The sequence below is a fragment of the Podarcis filfolensis genome (genome assembly GCF_964270895.1).
Source record: "Podarcis filfolensis genome assembly, chromosome: 1".
Taxonomy (NCBI): Eukaryota; Metazoa; Chordata; class Lepidosauria; order Squamata; family Lacertidae; genus Podarcis; species Podarcis filfolensis.
In genome coordinates, this window is record NC_139604.1 from 131,687,780 (window position 1) to 131,704,315 (window position 16,536).

General features: G+C 47.3%; 1 protein-coding gene and 1 long non-coding RNA gene across 3 annotated transcripts in view; one reads left to right on the top strand and one right to left on the bottom strand.

Annotated features, from left to right (window-relative positions):
• Positions 1-16,536, top strand: part of FRMD6 (FERM domain containing 6) — a 157,162-nt gene that overhangs the window by 124,987 nt on the left and 15,639 nt on the right. For both annotated transcript variants that reach the window (XM_083614711.1, XM_083614710.1), the window contains 4 exons: positions 6,541-6,696; positions 8,196-8,261; positions 9,513-9,581; positions 15,881-16,055. In XM_083614711.1, coding sequence (XP_083470837.1) covers positions 6,541-6,696; positions 8,196-8,261; positions 9,513-9,581; positions 15,881-16,055 — 466 coding nt within the window. The remainder of the gene's footprint in view (positions 1-6,540; positions 6,697-8,195; positions 8,262-9,512; positions 9,582-15,880; positions 16,056-16,536) is intronic.
• On the bottom strand, positions 10,314-12,469 carry LOC310766315. The gene is made up of 2 exons (XR_014550054.1): positions 12,372-12,469; positions 10,314-10,449 (listed from the first exon to the last, which is right to left on the bottom strand). It is a non-coding gene; the product is annotated as an uncharacterized lncRNA (long non-coding RNA).

The following is a 16,536-nucleotide window of genomic DNA, read 5'->3' on the forward strand; positions in this document are numbered from 1 at the left end:
ATAAGGGACTTTCCCGCCAAATAAGGGACGGTTGACAGCTATGGCCAATGCGCCTGTTGGTTTTGGTGTTTTGTTTTTCGCCGGCTCCGTTCGCAGCGGCCAGGCTCTGAGGTGGAGCCATAGCAGTGCTTGGGGACTGGATGCGTGAACATAGGAACCTGCCCGAGACCCTTGGTCCATCTAGTTCAGTGCTGCCCGCACTGGCTGGCAGCAGCTCGACAGGATTTTGGGCAGGAGGCTCTCCCCAACCCTGCCTGGGGGTGCCATTGAGGGTTGGGTGGCTCTCTGTTCATGGATGTTGCTCCATTTTAGAGGTTGGTCTAGATGACCCTCAGGGGTCCCTTCCAGCTCTACAATTCTATGGTTGAACCTGCGACCTTCTGCTTGCAAGTTCTGCCCCTGCGCTGTGGCCCTTCCTGCCCTGCCCTCCAAACTTCCTAGGGACATGGGAAGCTGCCTCATACGCAGCCAGATCGTGGGTCCATCAGTGGTTTGCATTCCCAACCTGCATTTACCATATTTTTTGCCCTATAGGACGCACTTTTTCCCCTCCAAAAATGAAGGGGAAATGTGTGTGCGTCCTATGGGGTGAATGCAGGCTTTCACTGAAGCCTGGAGAGCGAGAGGGGTCGGTGCGCACCGACCCCTCTCGCTCTCAAGGTTTCAGAAGAGCCCCAGCGCCAGCCCCACAAGGTCGGGGGACAGAGGGAGGCGGAACGCCGCCATCCCGCTGTCTCCCGAAGTGGTTTGGAGGCTGACGGCGGGGAGACCCCGCCGCCAGCCCCGCAAGCTCCGGGGACAGCTGGGAGATGCAGCACGTCTTCCTGCTGTCCCCGGACCTGATCTGAAGGCGGGCGGCGGGGAGAAGAGCGCTTCTCCCCGCTGCCTGCCCCACAAGCTCCGGGGACAGGTGGGAGGCGCAGCGTGTCTTCCCGCTGTCCCCAGACCTGGTCTGAAGGCGGACTGCGGGGAGAAGAGCTTGATGCGTCCTATGGGCCGGTGCATCCTATGGGGTGAAAAATACGGTAATAATAATAATAATAATAATAATAATAATAATAATAATAATAATTTATTTATATCCCGCCCTCCCCAGCCAAAGACAGGCTCAGAGCGGCTAACAACAGTAAAAGGAACACAGTTTAAAGCACTACAGTCACTGCTTCCCTCGAAAAATTCTGGGAGCTGTAGTCCGTTAAGGGTGCTGAGCTTTGTTAGGAAACCCCCTTTTCAGCTCGCCGAACTACAACTCCCAGAGTTCCCTGGGAAGAGGCAGAGCCAGATTTAGGTTTGATTTGGCCCTAAACTCCTGAAGGTAATGGGGCCCTTTATATGTCCAGCTGTCCTTTGTCAACAACAAATTGTTGGCTGCTTTTTGTGTGTTGAATATACCGTATTTTTTGCTCTATAAGACTCACTTTTTCCCTCCTAAAAAGTAAGGGGGAATGTGTGTGCGTCTTATGGGGCGAATGCAGGCTGCACAGCTATCCCAGAAGCCAGAACAGCAAGAGGGATTGCTGCTTTCACTGCGCAGCAAATCCCTCTTGCTGTTCTGGCTTCTGAGATTCAGAATATTTTTTTTTTCTTGTTTTCCTCCTCCAAAAACTAGGTGCGTCTTGTGGTCTGGTGCGTCCTATAGAGCGAAAAATACGGTATGCTATATGGTAATTTATGGACCTAATAGGTATCTAATGCCATTTGCACATAACAAAATATGTATTTTATCAAAGTAATTGTTGAACTGAAATACAATTAAGAAGAAGTATATTGGGGGGGCAGAAAGTGGGGCCCTAAGCTATAGCTTGTTTAGCTTGTACGTAAATCCGGCACTGGGAAGAGGGGTTGGTTTTTAAGCCACTCTGGGAATTGTAGCTCATTCAGGGAAAGGGGGGGTCTCTTAACAACTTTCAACACCCATAACAAACTACAGCTCCCAGGATGCTTTGCAGGAGGCCATAGCTGTTTAAAACGGGATAGCAGTGCTTTAAATGTATTGTAAGGCAGTAGCTCTCAGGAAGGGCTGTGTGGCTCGGGGGCAACGCACTTGCTTCTCCAGGTGAGGCCGGGGCCCTGGAGAAGGTGCTGCCGGTCAGTGTAGGCAACACTAAACTAGTCGTACCAATAAGTCTTTCTGGGCACAAGGCAGCTCCCTCTGCATGTTCTATGCTCTTGCGTCTCCTTCGGTCAGTCAGCTCCTCCTTGGAATTCCCACCCATAAAATTTATCCTGGCTGTGTATGTCTGTCTGTGGATGAACGGTCATTTGGAAACCCAGGTGTGCACCTTGTACCAGCTTGTCTTCCCCTGCTCTGGAGGGTAGGACTCGACCCATGGCTTCAAGTTGCAAGAAAGGAGATTCCGGCAGAGGTTGGGGGGGGCGCATCGGTCATGGATGCTTTAGCTGAAATTCCCGCTTTAGAGGAGGCATAGCTGCCAGCTCCCCGGGTGCCTGGGCAACCAACAAAATTCCCCATGATTGGGGCCGGGCATCCACAAATTTCAGTGCCCGGGCCATGCACGCTGCATGACACCCGTGGCCCCAGGCACCCATGGTTGCAGGGCCAAGCTAGCTCTCCTGGCAGGGGGTTGGACTAGATGGCCCTTGGGGTCCCTTCACAGCTGTCAACTTTTCCCTTTCCTTGCGAGGAATCCTGTTTGCAATAAGGGAATTTAAAAAAGGAAACGTTGGCAGCTATGGGACCCTTCCAACTCTACGATTCTTTTTTTTTTTTAAGAAAATATTTATTAAGATTTTCCATTTTATACAAACAAAGAAAAAAAGAAAAAAAATTAAAAAGAAAAAATATTAAAAACACATAAATTTCATAACTTATTTCTCAATAACATATTTCCCTGACCTCCTCATGCCTCCCCTTCTTGTATTCCAGTTCAAATTGTTCATCCAGCAAATCCTTATCTCATAGCATTACAGCTAAAAACCTTATTTTCTATCCATCTTCTTAAATTATTGTAACTTATACTTTTTACTTATATACAAAAAAAAAGAACTATTTTTTCATATTCTTTTCTACCATTACAGCTGATAACCCCTTAATTTCAATCCAACATCACTCAATATTCCTTAATATTACAATATTTTTGCAAATAGTCTTTGAATTTCTTCCATTCTTCTTCTGCCGATTCTTCTCCCTGGTCACGGATTCTGCCAGTCAATTCTGCCAATCCCATAAAGTCAACCAACTCTACGATTCTGTGACACACCAATAAAACACAGCAGACCTGCAACTTTCGCAGGATTTACCTACACAACTGCAGCGTTGTGCGAGTAAGCTGGCAGCGACCATGTCGTGCCTGTTGAGGCCTCCCTGTGGATATTGGCGCAAGGCGAAAGGGCGGCTTGGTGTGTTTGACCGACCCGTCTCAGGCTTCAAGTTCATCCAACTCCCAAGCCAGCCCTCACTGCAAACGTGCCGGCTAAGAGGATTGCACGCTTGCAGCAAGGTTGACTCACTGTTTCCATTTTAAGCACCCAGGAGTGTTTAGCATCTCCTCTGCATTAGGGGGGGGGGGGCGAGCAGCAACTCAGACTTCAGATAGCAGACACAACCGCTGGGATGAGACAGGCATTCTGAAATGAAAACACATTCCAGAGTCTAAAAGGCCTCTTAGCAAAAAAAGCACCCTCTGTACCTTCACTCTCCAGGAGGAATATAAACATGTAATTGTTCTGTTGCACGCAGATACCCCAGAACCCAAATTCTGCATTTTAGGTAATGCATGCTCTGGGTTGCATAAACAGCCTTGTCGTTCCCCAGCCCCTGAATGAACAGTGCAATGGCATCTTGTGTAGGGGTTTGGTTCCAGGGGTCCCACATGTACACAAAAAGGGAAATAATAATAATAATAATAATAATAATAATAATAATAATAATAATAATAATAATAATAATAATTTATTATTTATACCCCGCCCATCTGGCTGAGTTTCCCCAGCCACTCTGGGCGGCTTCCAATCAAGTGTTAAAAACAATACAGCATTAAATATTAAAAACTTCCCTAAACAGGGCTGCCTTCAGATGTCTTGTAAAAGTAAGATAGTTGTTTATTTCCTTGACATCTGAAGGGAGGGCGTTCCACAGGGCGGGCACCACTACCGAGAAGGCCCTCTGTCTGGTTCCCTGTAACCTCACTTCTTGCAGTGAGGGAACCGCCAGAAGGCCCTCTGAGCTGCTGGACCTCAGTGTCCGGGCTGAACGATGGGGGTGGAGATGCTCCTTCAGATATACTGGACCGGGGCCATTTAGGGCTTTAAAGGTCAGCACCAACACTTTGAATTGTGCTCAGAAACGTACTGGGAGCCAGTGTAGGTCTTTCAAGACCGGAGTTATGTGGTCTCGGCCGCCGCTCCCAGTCACCAGTCTAGCTGCCGCATTCTGGATTAATTGCAGTTTCCGGGTCACCTTCAAAGGTAGCCCCACATAGAGCGCATTGCAGTAGTCCAAGTGGGAGATAACTAGAGCATGCACCACTCTGGTGAGACAGTCCGCAGGCAAGGAGGGTCTCATCCTGCGTACCAGATGGAGCTGGTAGACAGCCACCCTGGACACAGAATTAACCTGCGCCTCCATGGACAGCTGTGAGTCCAAAATGACTCCCAGGCTGCGCACCTGGTCCTTCAGGGGCACAGTTACCCCATTCAGGACCAGGGAGCCCCCCACATACTTGAATAATGCCGTGCATTATTATAGAAGTATCCCTTCACAAGGATGCTTGCCCTTCTGGAGCTGGCGTGCTGAGTGGGCCTTGCCCAAAAGCAAGGGAGAAATCTTTAAAGCCATCCTTTTTGCTCTGTGCCTTGCTCACCTGGTACGGCTTGCTCAGCGCACCATCTCCAGGATGCTCTTGCGAGATCTCGTGTGACCGTGCCCATTCTTCCAGAGCCAGCACCCCGAGAGGGCTTTGCACGGCAAGCAAGGTAGATAAGCTCTTTCCACACTGGGGGAAAAAAAACCTTGTGTGCATTTAATTTGTGCAGTTTTAACCAGCTGAAACTGTGCGATAGATAAATAAAGCCGCTTGCTTCCCCCAAAGCAACGCTGTTGAGAATTGCAAACGTTTATTTACACGCTGAAAGCCTTGCTGTAGACACTCGTATTTGTGAATTTAGAAAAAGGGAGGTAAGCTGGTGAAGAGGGGACGCGGGTGGCGCTGTGGGTTAAACCACAGAGCATAGGACTTGCCGATCAGAAGGTCGGCGGTTCGAATCCCCGCGACGGAGTGAGCTCCTGTTGTTTGGTCCCAGCTCCTACCAACCTAGCAGTTTGAAAGCACGTCAAAGTGCAAGTAGATAAATAGGTACCGCTCCGGCGGGAAGGTAAACGGCGTTTCCATGTGCTGCTCTGGTTCGCCAGAAGCGGCTCAGTCCTGCTGGCCCCATGACCCGGAATCTGTACGCCGGCTCCCTTGGCCAATAAAGCGAGATGAGCGCGCAACCCCAGAGTCGGCCACGACTGGACCTAATGTTCAAGGGTCCCTTTACCTTTATGCTGGAGAAGACTTCTGCTGCTCTTTTAAAGGAAAGGAGAAGAACCTCTGGGAAGAGGTGTTCCCTAAGACAGGTAGTTGAGGACTTGCGCCCCTCCAGATGGTGCTGAACTACAACTCCCATAATTCCTGGCTATCAGAGATGTTGGCTGGGGTCGTACAGTAAGCCTGCAAGTGCACGCATTTAACTTGTGCGCATTTATCTCAGTGAAGACCTTACTTGGAAGATCAATACAACCCAGGTGTTTAAGAAAGCCCAACAGAGACTCCATCTCCTCAGAGTATTGCGAAAGAACGATGTCAATCAACATTTGACGATCTCCTTCTACCGGTCCACAATAGAAAGTGTCCTTTCCAACTGCATCACGGTGTGGTACGCTGGTTTGACATCAACTGATAGGAAGTGCCTACAGAGGGTGGTGAATATTATGGGCTGTCCCGTGAATCCGCAGGATGACATCGCAGAAGAAGGTTGCCTCAGGAGACTGAGGAAAATTCTCAGGGATGATTCACAGAAGATATAGAAGCACGATTAGTTGCACCAACAGGGTAAAGAACAGCTTCTATCCGTGGGCTGTTCGGCTGCTGAATGAAAAGATAACAACAGGGCAACTGTCAGTAAATGAGGGGAATTAAGACTAAGAGAGCTGAGTGGGGGGTGCTCATGTAATCTCACTGTATAGAAGTTGTAGAAGTGACAATAAAGTATGACAATAAAGTATTTCAATTTATTTTGACGCACGTGGCAGGAAAAAAAAATATGGAAAGGGTGAAGGTTCTGGGGGAAATGACTTTGGCAGTCCCACTTGCCATGTGTTTTGAGTCTGTGCTGTATTGGCTTTGGATGGCATCCCCAGAACATAACCCCCGCATAACTTGCAGGCTTGCTCCAGTTAGAAGCAACTGGAGGCCACTGGGATTGGGGAAGGCTGTGTCAAGTCGTCTCTGGTCCACTGTTATTTCACCTAGCAAACCTGAGATTCCCAGCCAGGCGCAATTAACACTCAGCACCCCTTCTCTCTCTCTCTCTCGGCAGGTAGTGGCAAAGAGAGGGAAGGACTACATCCTGAAGCACATTCCCATCATGCACAAGGACCAGTGCGCCCTGACGGCCTCCGAGGCCCATCTGAAGTACATCAAGGAAGCTGTCCGCCTCGATGACGTGGCCGTGCATTATTATAGATTGTATAAGGTACGGGGGAGGCAGAATCGAACGGGTGCAGTTAGGCAAGACAAGAGCCGCTGATCCGTTTGTGTCCTCCATTTGGGAAGGCGAAAAAGATTTTGTGTCCCTGGTCATTATTCTCTCTCCCTCCCCCTCCTGGCCCCAAAACAATAGGTTTTGACCTATAAAGCCTTAAACGGCACAGGACCGCAATACCTCCAGGACCTCCTCTTTCCATATGAACCTACCCAGACCCTGAGATCATCTTCTGAGGCCCTTATTCGTGTGCCTCCTCCTCTAGAGGTCCGGAGGGTGGCAACACGAGAACGGGGCCTTCTCTGTGGTGGCTCCCCGTCTGTAGGATGCTCTCCCCAGGGAAGTTTGCCTGACGCCTTCATTACACACCATTAGGTGCCAGGCAAAAAAGTTCCTTTTTAAACAGTCCTTTGGTTGATCTGATGGACATCCTATACTCTTTTAAAATGTGGCTCTTTTTTGGGGGGGTGTTAATTGGGTTGTTGTTTTTATTTTGATTATATATGTTGTGATCTTTTCTGTAAACCACCCTGACACCACCAGGTATAGGGTGGTATATAAACAACAACAACAACAACAATAATAATACAGTCATACCTCTTGTTACGTTCGGTTCAGGTTACGTGTTTTCAGGTTGTGTCCCACGGTAACCCGGAAGTACCAGAAAGGGTTACTTCCAGGTTTCACCACATGCACAGACGCTCAAAGTGATGTCATGCGCAGAAGCGGCAAATCGCGACACGCGCAGACGCTCATGTTGCGAACGGGGCTCCGGAACGGATCCTGTTCGCAACCAGAGGTACCACTGTAATAATAATAATAATAATAATAAGGTTGCAAGGTCTGATGACGGAGGCCATTATTCATCCTGGCCACCAGGCTTTAGCCCTCTCTTCTGGAGGACAGCTGCATTTCAGAGCGGGGGGTGTTGCAAAATCACAGGGGGTCGTGCTAGAGGACTTGGGGTCCTTTCCAACCCTGCTGTTCTGTGTTTCTGTGAAAAGCTGGGGCGCTAGCAGCAAGCAAACATCTCCCAGACCAATCTTCAAATCCAGGCACTGGCCAATAGAGGGCACCCTTGGCTAACCTGATGCCTTACAGATGTTTTGAACTACAATTCCCATCACCCCCAGCGAGCACGGCTGGGTAGTGGAGAGGTGCTTCTTTGAGGATTTACGGCCCCAGATCCTTCAGGGCTTTATAAGTAACCAGCGATAGCTAGAATTTGGAACGGGAGTGTGAGGGAAGCCAGCGAGGTGTGGCTCTTGTGCTAGCTGGTGCTGATGGGAGTTGTAGTCCGAAACATCTGGGTTGGGGAACGATGCTCTGTTAATCCACACACAACCTTGCTCTGAAGAATCAGGGCCCCTCTCTTTTTTCTCCATGTCTGAACGCTCCTTTTCCCAAGTAAAACAGCCGTTCGAATTGTGTGTGCGAGGTGAGGGCTTTGTAAAAGGGCAAAAAGAGTCATTATCATTTCTTTCTCGCAGGACAAGAAGGAAATCGAGGCCTCCCTCACACTAGGGATTACCACTCGAGGCATCCAGATATTCCAGGTACGTGCCTCCAAAACATTACATACCTTTGAGATGGCTTCTTGCTTTCCCAGACTTAAGCCGGCTTGCTTTCAGCAGGCTAAACTCTGCATGGAATCTGGGGTGTGGATTTCCGGGGTGGGGGATGATGATTCACAGTCCTTCTGAGTTTTGAGGCTTGCCTGAAAGCAGGTAACTCGTCTCCATGCTGGAGAGTCCAGGTTTTGGAGAGTAGATCTGCAGAAAGAGATGGGGAGAGTTTTCTGAAACCTAAGATGTGCACAGATGTACCTTTTTAGAAAAGATGTACCTTTTTAGGAAAAAAAGACCACCGGCATTTCTGCTCCCGTGGGATAACACACACACACAAACACTTTGCAGTCGTTCTCCTACTTGGCTGCCTGCCTTGAACCTCCCATTTTATATTGTAAAATTCTGCAAATGGTAAATATATTCAGCTATCGTGGCTGCCGGGACGCGGGTGGCGCTATGGGTTAAACCACAGAGCCTAGGACTTGCTGATCAGAAGGTCGGCGGTTCGAATCCCCGCGACGGGGTGAGCTCCCATTGCTCAGTCCCTGCTCCTGCCAACCTAGCAGTTTGAAAGCACGTCAAAGTGCAAGTAGATAAATAGGTACCGCTCCGGCGGGAAGGTAAACGTCGTTTCCGTGCGCTGCTCTGATTCGCCAGAAGCGGCTTAGTCATGCTGGCCACATGACCCGGAAGCTGTATGCCGGTTCCCTCGGCCAATAAAGCGAGATGAGCGCCGCAACCCCAGAGTCGGCCACGACTGGACCTAATGGTCAGGGGTCCCTTTACCTTTATCATGGCTGCCAGTTCATTTCTGCACCCAGTTCAAGCTACTCATACCTGTCTTTAAACCCCTGAGCAACTTAGGCCCCAAATAGCTGGAAAAACCCCTTCCCTACAGACCCCCTTGGCTGTTAAAATCATCAGAGGGGTCTCTCGGTAGCCCCAACTCCCTCAGAAGTTCACAGCCGTGGTGGCGGCAGCCCAGGAGAGGGTCTTCTGTGTGGTGGCCCCTAACCTGTGGAAATTCCTCCCCACGGAGGTGCGTCTTTCATTGTACGCTGAAGACACATCCCTGGCGCCTGAGACGTGTGTTTTCAGGGCCTGTTCCTGTGATTGTAATCTGCTTTAACTTTTTTAGTTTCACATTGCCGTTAGCCACCATGAGGCATGCTAGGGAAGGGCAGGTAATAAATATAATGATTGTCGTTGTCTCTCTCCCCCCCTTTTCTTCCTTCCCAGAATGTCAACAGCGAAAGGCAGTTGCTTTATGACTTCCCTTGGACGAACGTGGGGAAACTCGTGTTTGTGGTGAGTAGGGAGACACCAAAGTCAGATTCGCTGCTCAGTTCCTCGCGAATATTCTGCCTGTGGCACGGATTTGCACGACGAGTTTTCTTGGGGCGCACGCTTGGGGTAACAGCGTGCAGTTCCAATCGCTTCACCTCAAAATGGAGATTGTACGGAAAGGGTCAAGGGGGAAGGACGGTGAGGCAAGGTAACATCTTTTTTTGGAAAGGCTTAGTTTGGCTGGGGGGAAGACAAGTAAAGCGGGGACACGACCAGAGAGTGTAATGTGAAGAAAATACAAAAGAAAGTATTTCTCTAAACAGCGCGTGGTTATGTGCAAGGGACATGGGGGGGCGCTGTGGTCTAAACCACTGAGCCTCTTGGGCTTGCCGATCAGAAGGTCCGTGGTTCGAATCCCCACAACGGAGTGAGCTCCCGTTGCTTTGTCCCAGCTCCTGCTAGCCTAGCAGTAATTTCTCTAATCCTCTTTCTTTTTTTAGGTGCGCATGAAAATGAAATTTTATTTGCTGACAATTTGTGCCTTTTGGGGAGGAGGAGCCTTTTGCAGCTTCTTCACTTTGTGCTTGATGATTCTGTTTCTCGTTTTCTTGGCCTTCATGACCTTGTAACGATCAAAATCTGACATCTTGGCTTTCTTCTTCCTTGCTTCGATTTTTTTTTGTGTCCATCTGGTAGTTTTCCGCTTCTCGTTCATGTTTCCCTTCTCCCAAGCAGCTCTCGCATACTTTTGACGAGGAAACTTGAGAACAGAGTCAGTCAGCTGCATGCGCTCGAAGGGCGTAGCTTACCTTCTGACACCTCTGCAGGGACCACCTGCTAGTGCCCTGTTCTGATCAAGAACATCCACAATCGCTACCGGCGCTGTGGTCTAAACCAGTAAGCCTCTTGGGCTTGCTGATCAGAAGGTTGGCAGTTCGAATCCGCACAATGGGGTGAGCACCTGTTGCTCTGTCCCAGCTTCTGCCAACCTAGCATTTTGAAAGCATACTAATGCAAGCAGATAAATAGGTACCACTGCAGCAGGAAAGTAAACGGCGTTTCCATGTGCTCTGACTTCTGTAACAGTATCCCGTTGCGTCAGAAGCGGTTTAGTGCTGCTGGCCACATTACCTGGAAAGCTATCTGTGGACAAACACCAGCTACCTCGCCCTGAAAGCGAGATTAGCGCCGCAACCCTATAGTCACCTTTGATTGGACTTAACCATCAGGGGTCCTTTACCTTTTTTATGTGCAAGGATTAATTGTCCTTCAAGAGCTACAGGGAGGTTTTTATCATTTGAGGATTTTGTGTTTGAATATTTTGCTGGAAGCCTCCCAGGGTGGCTGGGGCTACCCAGTCAGATGGGCAGCTGACTGACTGAACCCAAAGGGTGCTGATCAATGGTTCCTCTTCATCCTGGAGAAGAGTGACTAGTGGGGTGCCACAGGGTTCTGTCTTGGGCCCGGTCTTATTCAACATCTTTATCAACGACTTGGATGATGGACTCAAGGGCATCCTGATCAAATTTGCAGATGACACCAAACTGGGAGGGGTGGCTAACACCCCAGAGGACAGGATCACACTTCAAAACGACCTTGACAGATTAGAGAACCGGGCCAAAACAAACAAGATGAATTTTAACAGGGAGAAATGTAAAGTATTGCACTTGGGCAAAAAAAATGAGAGGCACAAATACAAGATGGGTGACACCTGGCTTGAGAGCAGTACATGTGAAAAGGATCTAGGAGTCTTGGTTGACCACAAACTTGACATGAGCCAACAGTGTGACGCGGCAGCTAAAAAAGCCAATGCAATTCTGGGCTGCATCAATAGGAGTATAGCATCTAGATCAAGGGAAGGAATAGTGCCACTGTATTCTGCTCTGGTCAGACCTCACCTGGAGTACTGTGTCCAGTTCTGGGCACCACAGTTCAAGAAGGACACTGACAAACTGGAACGTGTCCAGAGGAGGGCAACCAAAATGGTCAAAGGCCTGGAAACGATGCCTTATGAGGAACGGCTAAGGGAGCTGGGCATGTTTAGCCTGGAGAAGAGGAGGTTAAGGGGTGATATGATAGCCATGTTCAAATATATAAAAGGATGTCACATAGAGGAGGGAGAAAGGTTGTTTTCTGCTGCTCCAGAGAAGCGGACACGGAGCAATGGATCCAAACTACAAGAAAGAAGATTCCACCTAAACATTAGGAAGAACTTCCTGACAGTAAGAGCTGTTCGACAGTGGAATTTGCTGCCAAGGAGTGTGGTGGAGTCTCCTTCTTTGGAGGTCTTTAAGCAGAGGCTTGACAACCATACGTCAGGAGTGCTCTGATGGTGTTTCCTGCTTGGCAGGGGGTTGGACTCGATGGCCCTTGTGGTCTCTTCCAACTCTATGATTCTATGATTCTATGAAATAAATAACAAATTATTATTATTATTATTATTATTATTATTATTATTATTATTATTCACTGAATTGGATGGTTTTAAAAGAGGATTAGACAAATTCATGGAGGATAAGACTGTCGGTGGGTACCAGCCCCCATAGCAATGCTCTGCTTGCCCTGTTGGAGGCTGTGTGACCCAGGATATGGGTTGCTGGGAATCGCAAGTGGGGTGATGGATGCTGTTGTGCTCAGGTGCTGGCAGAAGGCTTCCAGGTGGGACATGACCTGGAAAGCTGTCTGTGGGCAAATGCCAGTTCCCTCAGCCTGTAAGTGAAATGAGCGCCGCAACCCCATAGTCGCCTTTGACTAGACTTAACCGTCCAGGGGTCCTTTACCTTTACCTGCAGTCGCTACCAGCTTGCCCACATGTGGTCCAAAGGAAATATAGGCAACTCAGCCAATCTCAACATAGCGTTTGAACACCATGATGGCCACCTTATGAGCCGACGGTGGCGAGGAGAAAGAAAGAGGTCTAATCCTCTTTTAAAGTTGGAGGAAGTTCCGTAGTTTGCGCAAAGAACTCCTTTCTTTTATCTGTCCTGAATTTTCCAACGTTCAGCTTCATCAAACATCCAGGAGTTCCAGCGTTGCGAGAGAGGGAGAGAAACGTTTCTCTGTCCACTTTCTCTCTGCCATGCATAGTTTTATAAACTTCTGTCACGTCGCTTCTCCTTCGCCTTTTTCCTAAACTAATAAACCCCAAATGCTGAAACTTTTCCTCTCAGGGGAATTGCCCGATCTCTTGGATCATCTTGGCTTCCCTTTTCTGAACCTCTCCTAACTTTACAATATCCTTTTTAAGGTGAGGCGACCAGAACTGTAAAGTTTCTGGGTTTTAGTATTGGACTGGATCGTCGTCGTTGTTTTTCTGCTGACGCATCTGAGAAGCAGTGCTTTTTAATTACAGCGTATTTTAAATCCTGCATTTTAACAGTGCAGTGCGGTCTTTGGTAAACTGCTTCGAAGCCACCTTTAACAAATAAAGATAATTTCAAGGCAGCGCCTTGGAGAGGCTGCCTTGTTTTTTTAAAGATTCAACACCGCTAGCAAGCTCTGCAGCACTTTGATTTGGGGCCTCGCATATCCAAAGCTTCTATTTTTTGTTTTGTTCTTCTTTTACGAGCTCCACTTCCTGGCAAGAAATAAAAACCCTCTCAAAGCTGCTTGCGATAAAATACTTACAGAATAATAAAGCATCAACAAATAAAACAGAGCAGCCAAAAGTGTTAAAAAAAAACCCAAGTCAGCTCTGCTGAGGCAGGCAGCTGATATAAGTCTTCCTTGGAAGACTGAATTGGCCTTCAAAGGCTGAAGAAGAGCAGGATTCTTGCAGAGTCTCCCAAAAAGCAGGTGCCACAAGGACCCTTCCCCCCGAGGGCCACATTCCTCTCTGAAAAGGCATCTAAGGGCCACATCCCAGCAGGAGGCAGGGCCAGCAGGAAGAGTGGGTGCAGCAAAAAATGTACATTTTTCCTTCCTACTGTAGCTTAGTTCATCTGTCGCCATTGGCAGCCCTCTCCTCCACAAATTTGTCTAATCCTCTTTTTTTTTTTTTTAAGGACATAATTTTGTATTAATTTTCACAGGTTTTGCAAATTTACTTACCCGTATCTTTCGCTCTATAAGACGCACCAGACCACAAGACGCACCTAGTTTTTGGAGGAGGAAAACAAGAAAAAAAATATTCTGAATCCCAGAAGCCAGAACAGCAAGAGGGATCGCTGTGCAGTGAAAGCAGCAATCCCTCTTGCTGTTCTGGCTTCTGGGATAGCTGCGCAGCCTGCGTTCGCTCCATAAGATGCACACACATTTCCCCTTACTTTTTAGGAGGGAAAAAGTGAGTCTTATAGAGCAAAAAATACGGTATATTTCAATACAGTCGTACCTTGGTTGCTGAATGCTTTGGAACTCGTACATTTCGGCTCCCGAGCAATCAAAAACCAGAAGTGAGTGTTCCGGTTTTCAAACGATTTTCGGAAGCCAAATGTCCGGCGCGTCTTCCAATTGGCTGCAGGAGCTTTCTGCAGCCAATCATAAGCAGTGCTTTGGTTTCTGAATGTTTTGGATGTTGAACAGACTTCTGGAACGGATTCCGTTTGACTTCCAAGGTACAACTGTATATGTTTTTCTTAAAATTGTTGACTCCCCACCCTTAGTTCCATGGTGTTTTTAGTCCACCTTATACCTACTGTTTTATATGACATACTTTAATCTAATACAAATTAACCTCAGTAATAATAATAATAATAATAATAATAATAATAATAATATTTATTTATTTATACATACATACCCCGCACATCTGACTGGGTTTCCCCAGCCATTCTGGGAGGCTTCCAACAAAATATTAAAAATACATTAAAACATCAGTCATTAAAAACCTCCCTAAACAGGGCTGCCTTCAGATGTCTTCTAAAACTCAGGTAGTTGTTTATTTCCTTGACATCTGAGGGGAGGGCGTTCCACAGGGCGGGCGCCACCACCGAGAAGGCCCTCTGCCTCATCATTGTTTTCATTCCACTGCTCATAATTCGGACGCTGCCCGCGTTTTCATTTGTCTACAGCAGTTCTTCAAAGTCAAGTCCAAGTTGGGGGATATCACTGCAGGAGGGAGTTCCACAGTTTAACTCTGCGCTGCGTACAGAAGTGCTTTCATTTTTATTTGGACAAAAAAATTGGCTTCCAGGTGGAAAAATCAAAATTGGAAACAGAATTGTTAGATCCCAAAACTAAGATACTTTCAAGAATGTATAACTTGCTGTTGAAATGGAATACGCAGGATGAAATGGTTAAATCTGCTATGATTAAATGGGCACAAGATATTGGTCATAACATTATGTTTGCGGACTGGGAACAGTTGTGGACCACCGGTATGAAATTTACAGCATGTAACGCCTTAAGAGAGAATATTATGAAAATGATATACAGGTGGTACATGACACCAGTCAAGCTTGTAAAAATATATCATTTGCCCGATAACAAATGTTGGAAATGTAAAGAAAATGAAGGTACATTCTTTCACCTTTGGTGGACGTGCCCAAAGATTAAGGCTTTCTGGGAGATGATCTATAATGAAATGAAAAAGGTATTTAAATATACCTTCCTGAAGAAACCAGAGGCCTTTCTCCTGGGCATAGTCGGCCAATTGGTGCCAAAGAAGGACAGAACTTTCTTCATGTATGCAACAACAGCAGCAAGAATACTCATTGCAAAGTATTGGAAGACACAAGATTTACCCACTCTGGAAGAGTGGCAGATGAAGGTGATGGACTATATGGAATTGGCGGAAATGACTGGCAGAATCCGAGACCTGGGAGAAGAGTTGGTGGAAGAAGATTGGAAGAAATTTAAAGACTATCTTCAGAAATACTGTAAAATTAATGAATGTTAAAAATGATGTTGGATTGAATATAAGAGGCACTAGCAACAAAGTTAGTGAGAATATGCAAAAATGAGTTGATAATGGATGAAAATATAGAGCTATAATATGTTAAGATATAGAGTTAAGATAAACGAAAGAGGGTAAGGATTTGCTGATTTGATTATTTAAATGGGAACACAAAAAGGGGAGGTGTGAGGAGGTCAAGGAAACAAGCTAATGAGTTTAAAGTTACAAAAATGGGTTTGTTTTTAACTCTTTTGTATCTATTCGTTTTTTTGTACTTTGTATGCTTATCTTTCTTTTTTCTTTTTTATGTATTTTTGTATGGTTTTTTTTTCTTTTTGTATTTTGTAAATCTATGTTTTTGTAAAATTTCAATAAATATTTTATAAAAAAAAAAAGAAGTGCTTTCATTTTTGCATCCTGAATCTCACAGCAGCATTCGGTCTCCAGGCCCCAGCTGACTCCCGAATGCGTTCCTTTCTCTCCGCAGGGCAAGAGGTTCGAGATCCTGCCTGACGGCTTGCCCTCTGCCCGCAAGCTCACCTACTACACCGCCTGCCCCTTGCGCTCGCGGCACCTCCTGCAGCTCCTGAGCAACAGCCACCGCCTCTACATGAACCTGCAGCCCGTCTTGCGGCAGATCAGGAAGCTGGAGGAGAGCGAAGGTAGGAACTGCCCTGTCTCGGCCCTTCTTTGCTTCAGCCTGTGTCTCCTGCCTGCCAAGGATGCTGGTCCACAAGGTTTTGAGCAGCCAGGAGAACAGGAAGCTGATGTCTGCTGAGTTTAAAAGTGCAGCTGTGGGAACGGAAGCCACTGTTGCCCCCTTTTCTAGGGATGGGGGGACATGGAGGAGCTGTGAGATTATTGGGGGGGCCCTTGGTTGAGTTGTAAAGGGAAATAAAGGTAAAAAGTAAAGGGACTCAGGTGGCGCTGTGGTCTAAAACCCTGAGCCTCTCAGGCTTGCCGATCAGAAGGTTGGCGGTTTGAATCCCTGTGACGCGGTGAGCTCCCATTGCTCTGTCCCAGCTCCTGCCAACATAATAATAATAATAATAATAATAATAATAATAATAAAATTTTATTTATACCCCGCCCTCCCCAGCCAAGAGCGGGCTCAGGGCGGCTGACACCAAATATAAAAACAAT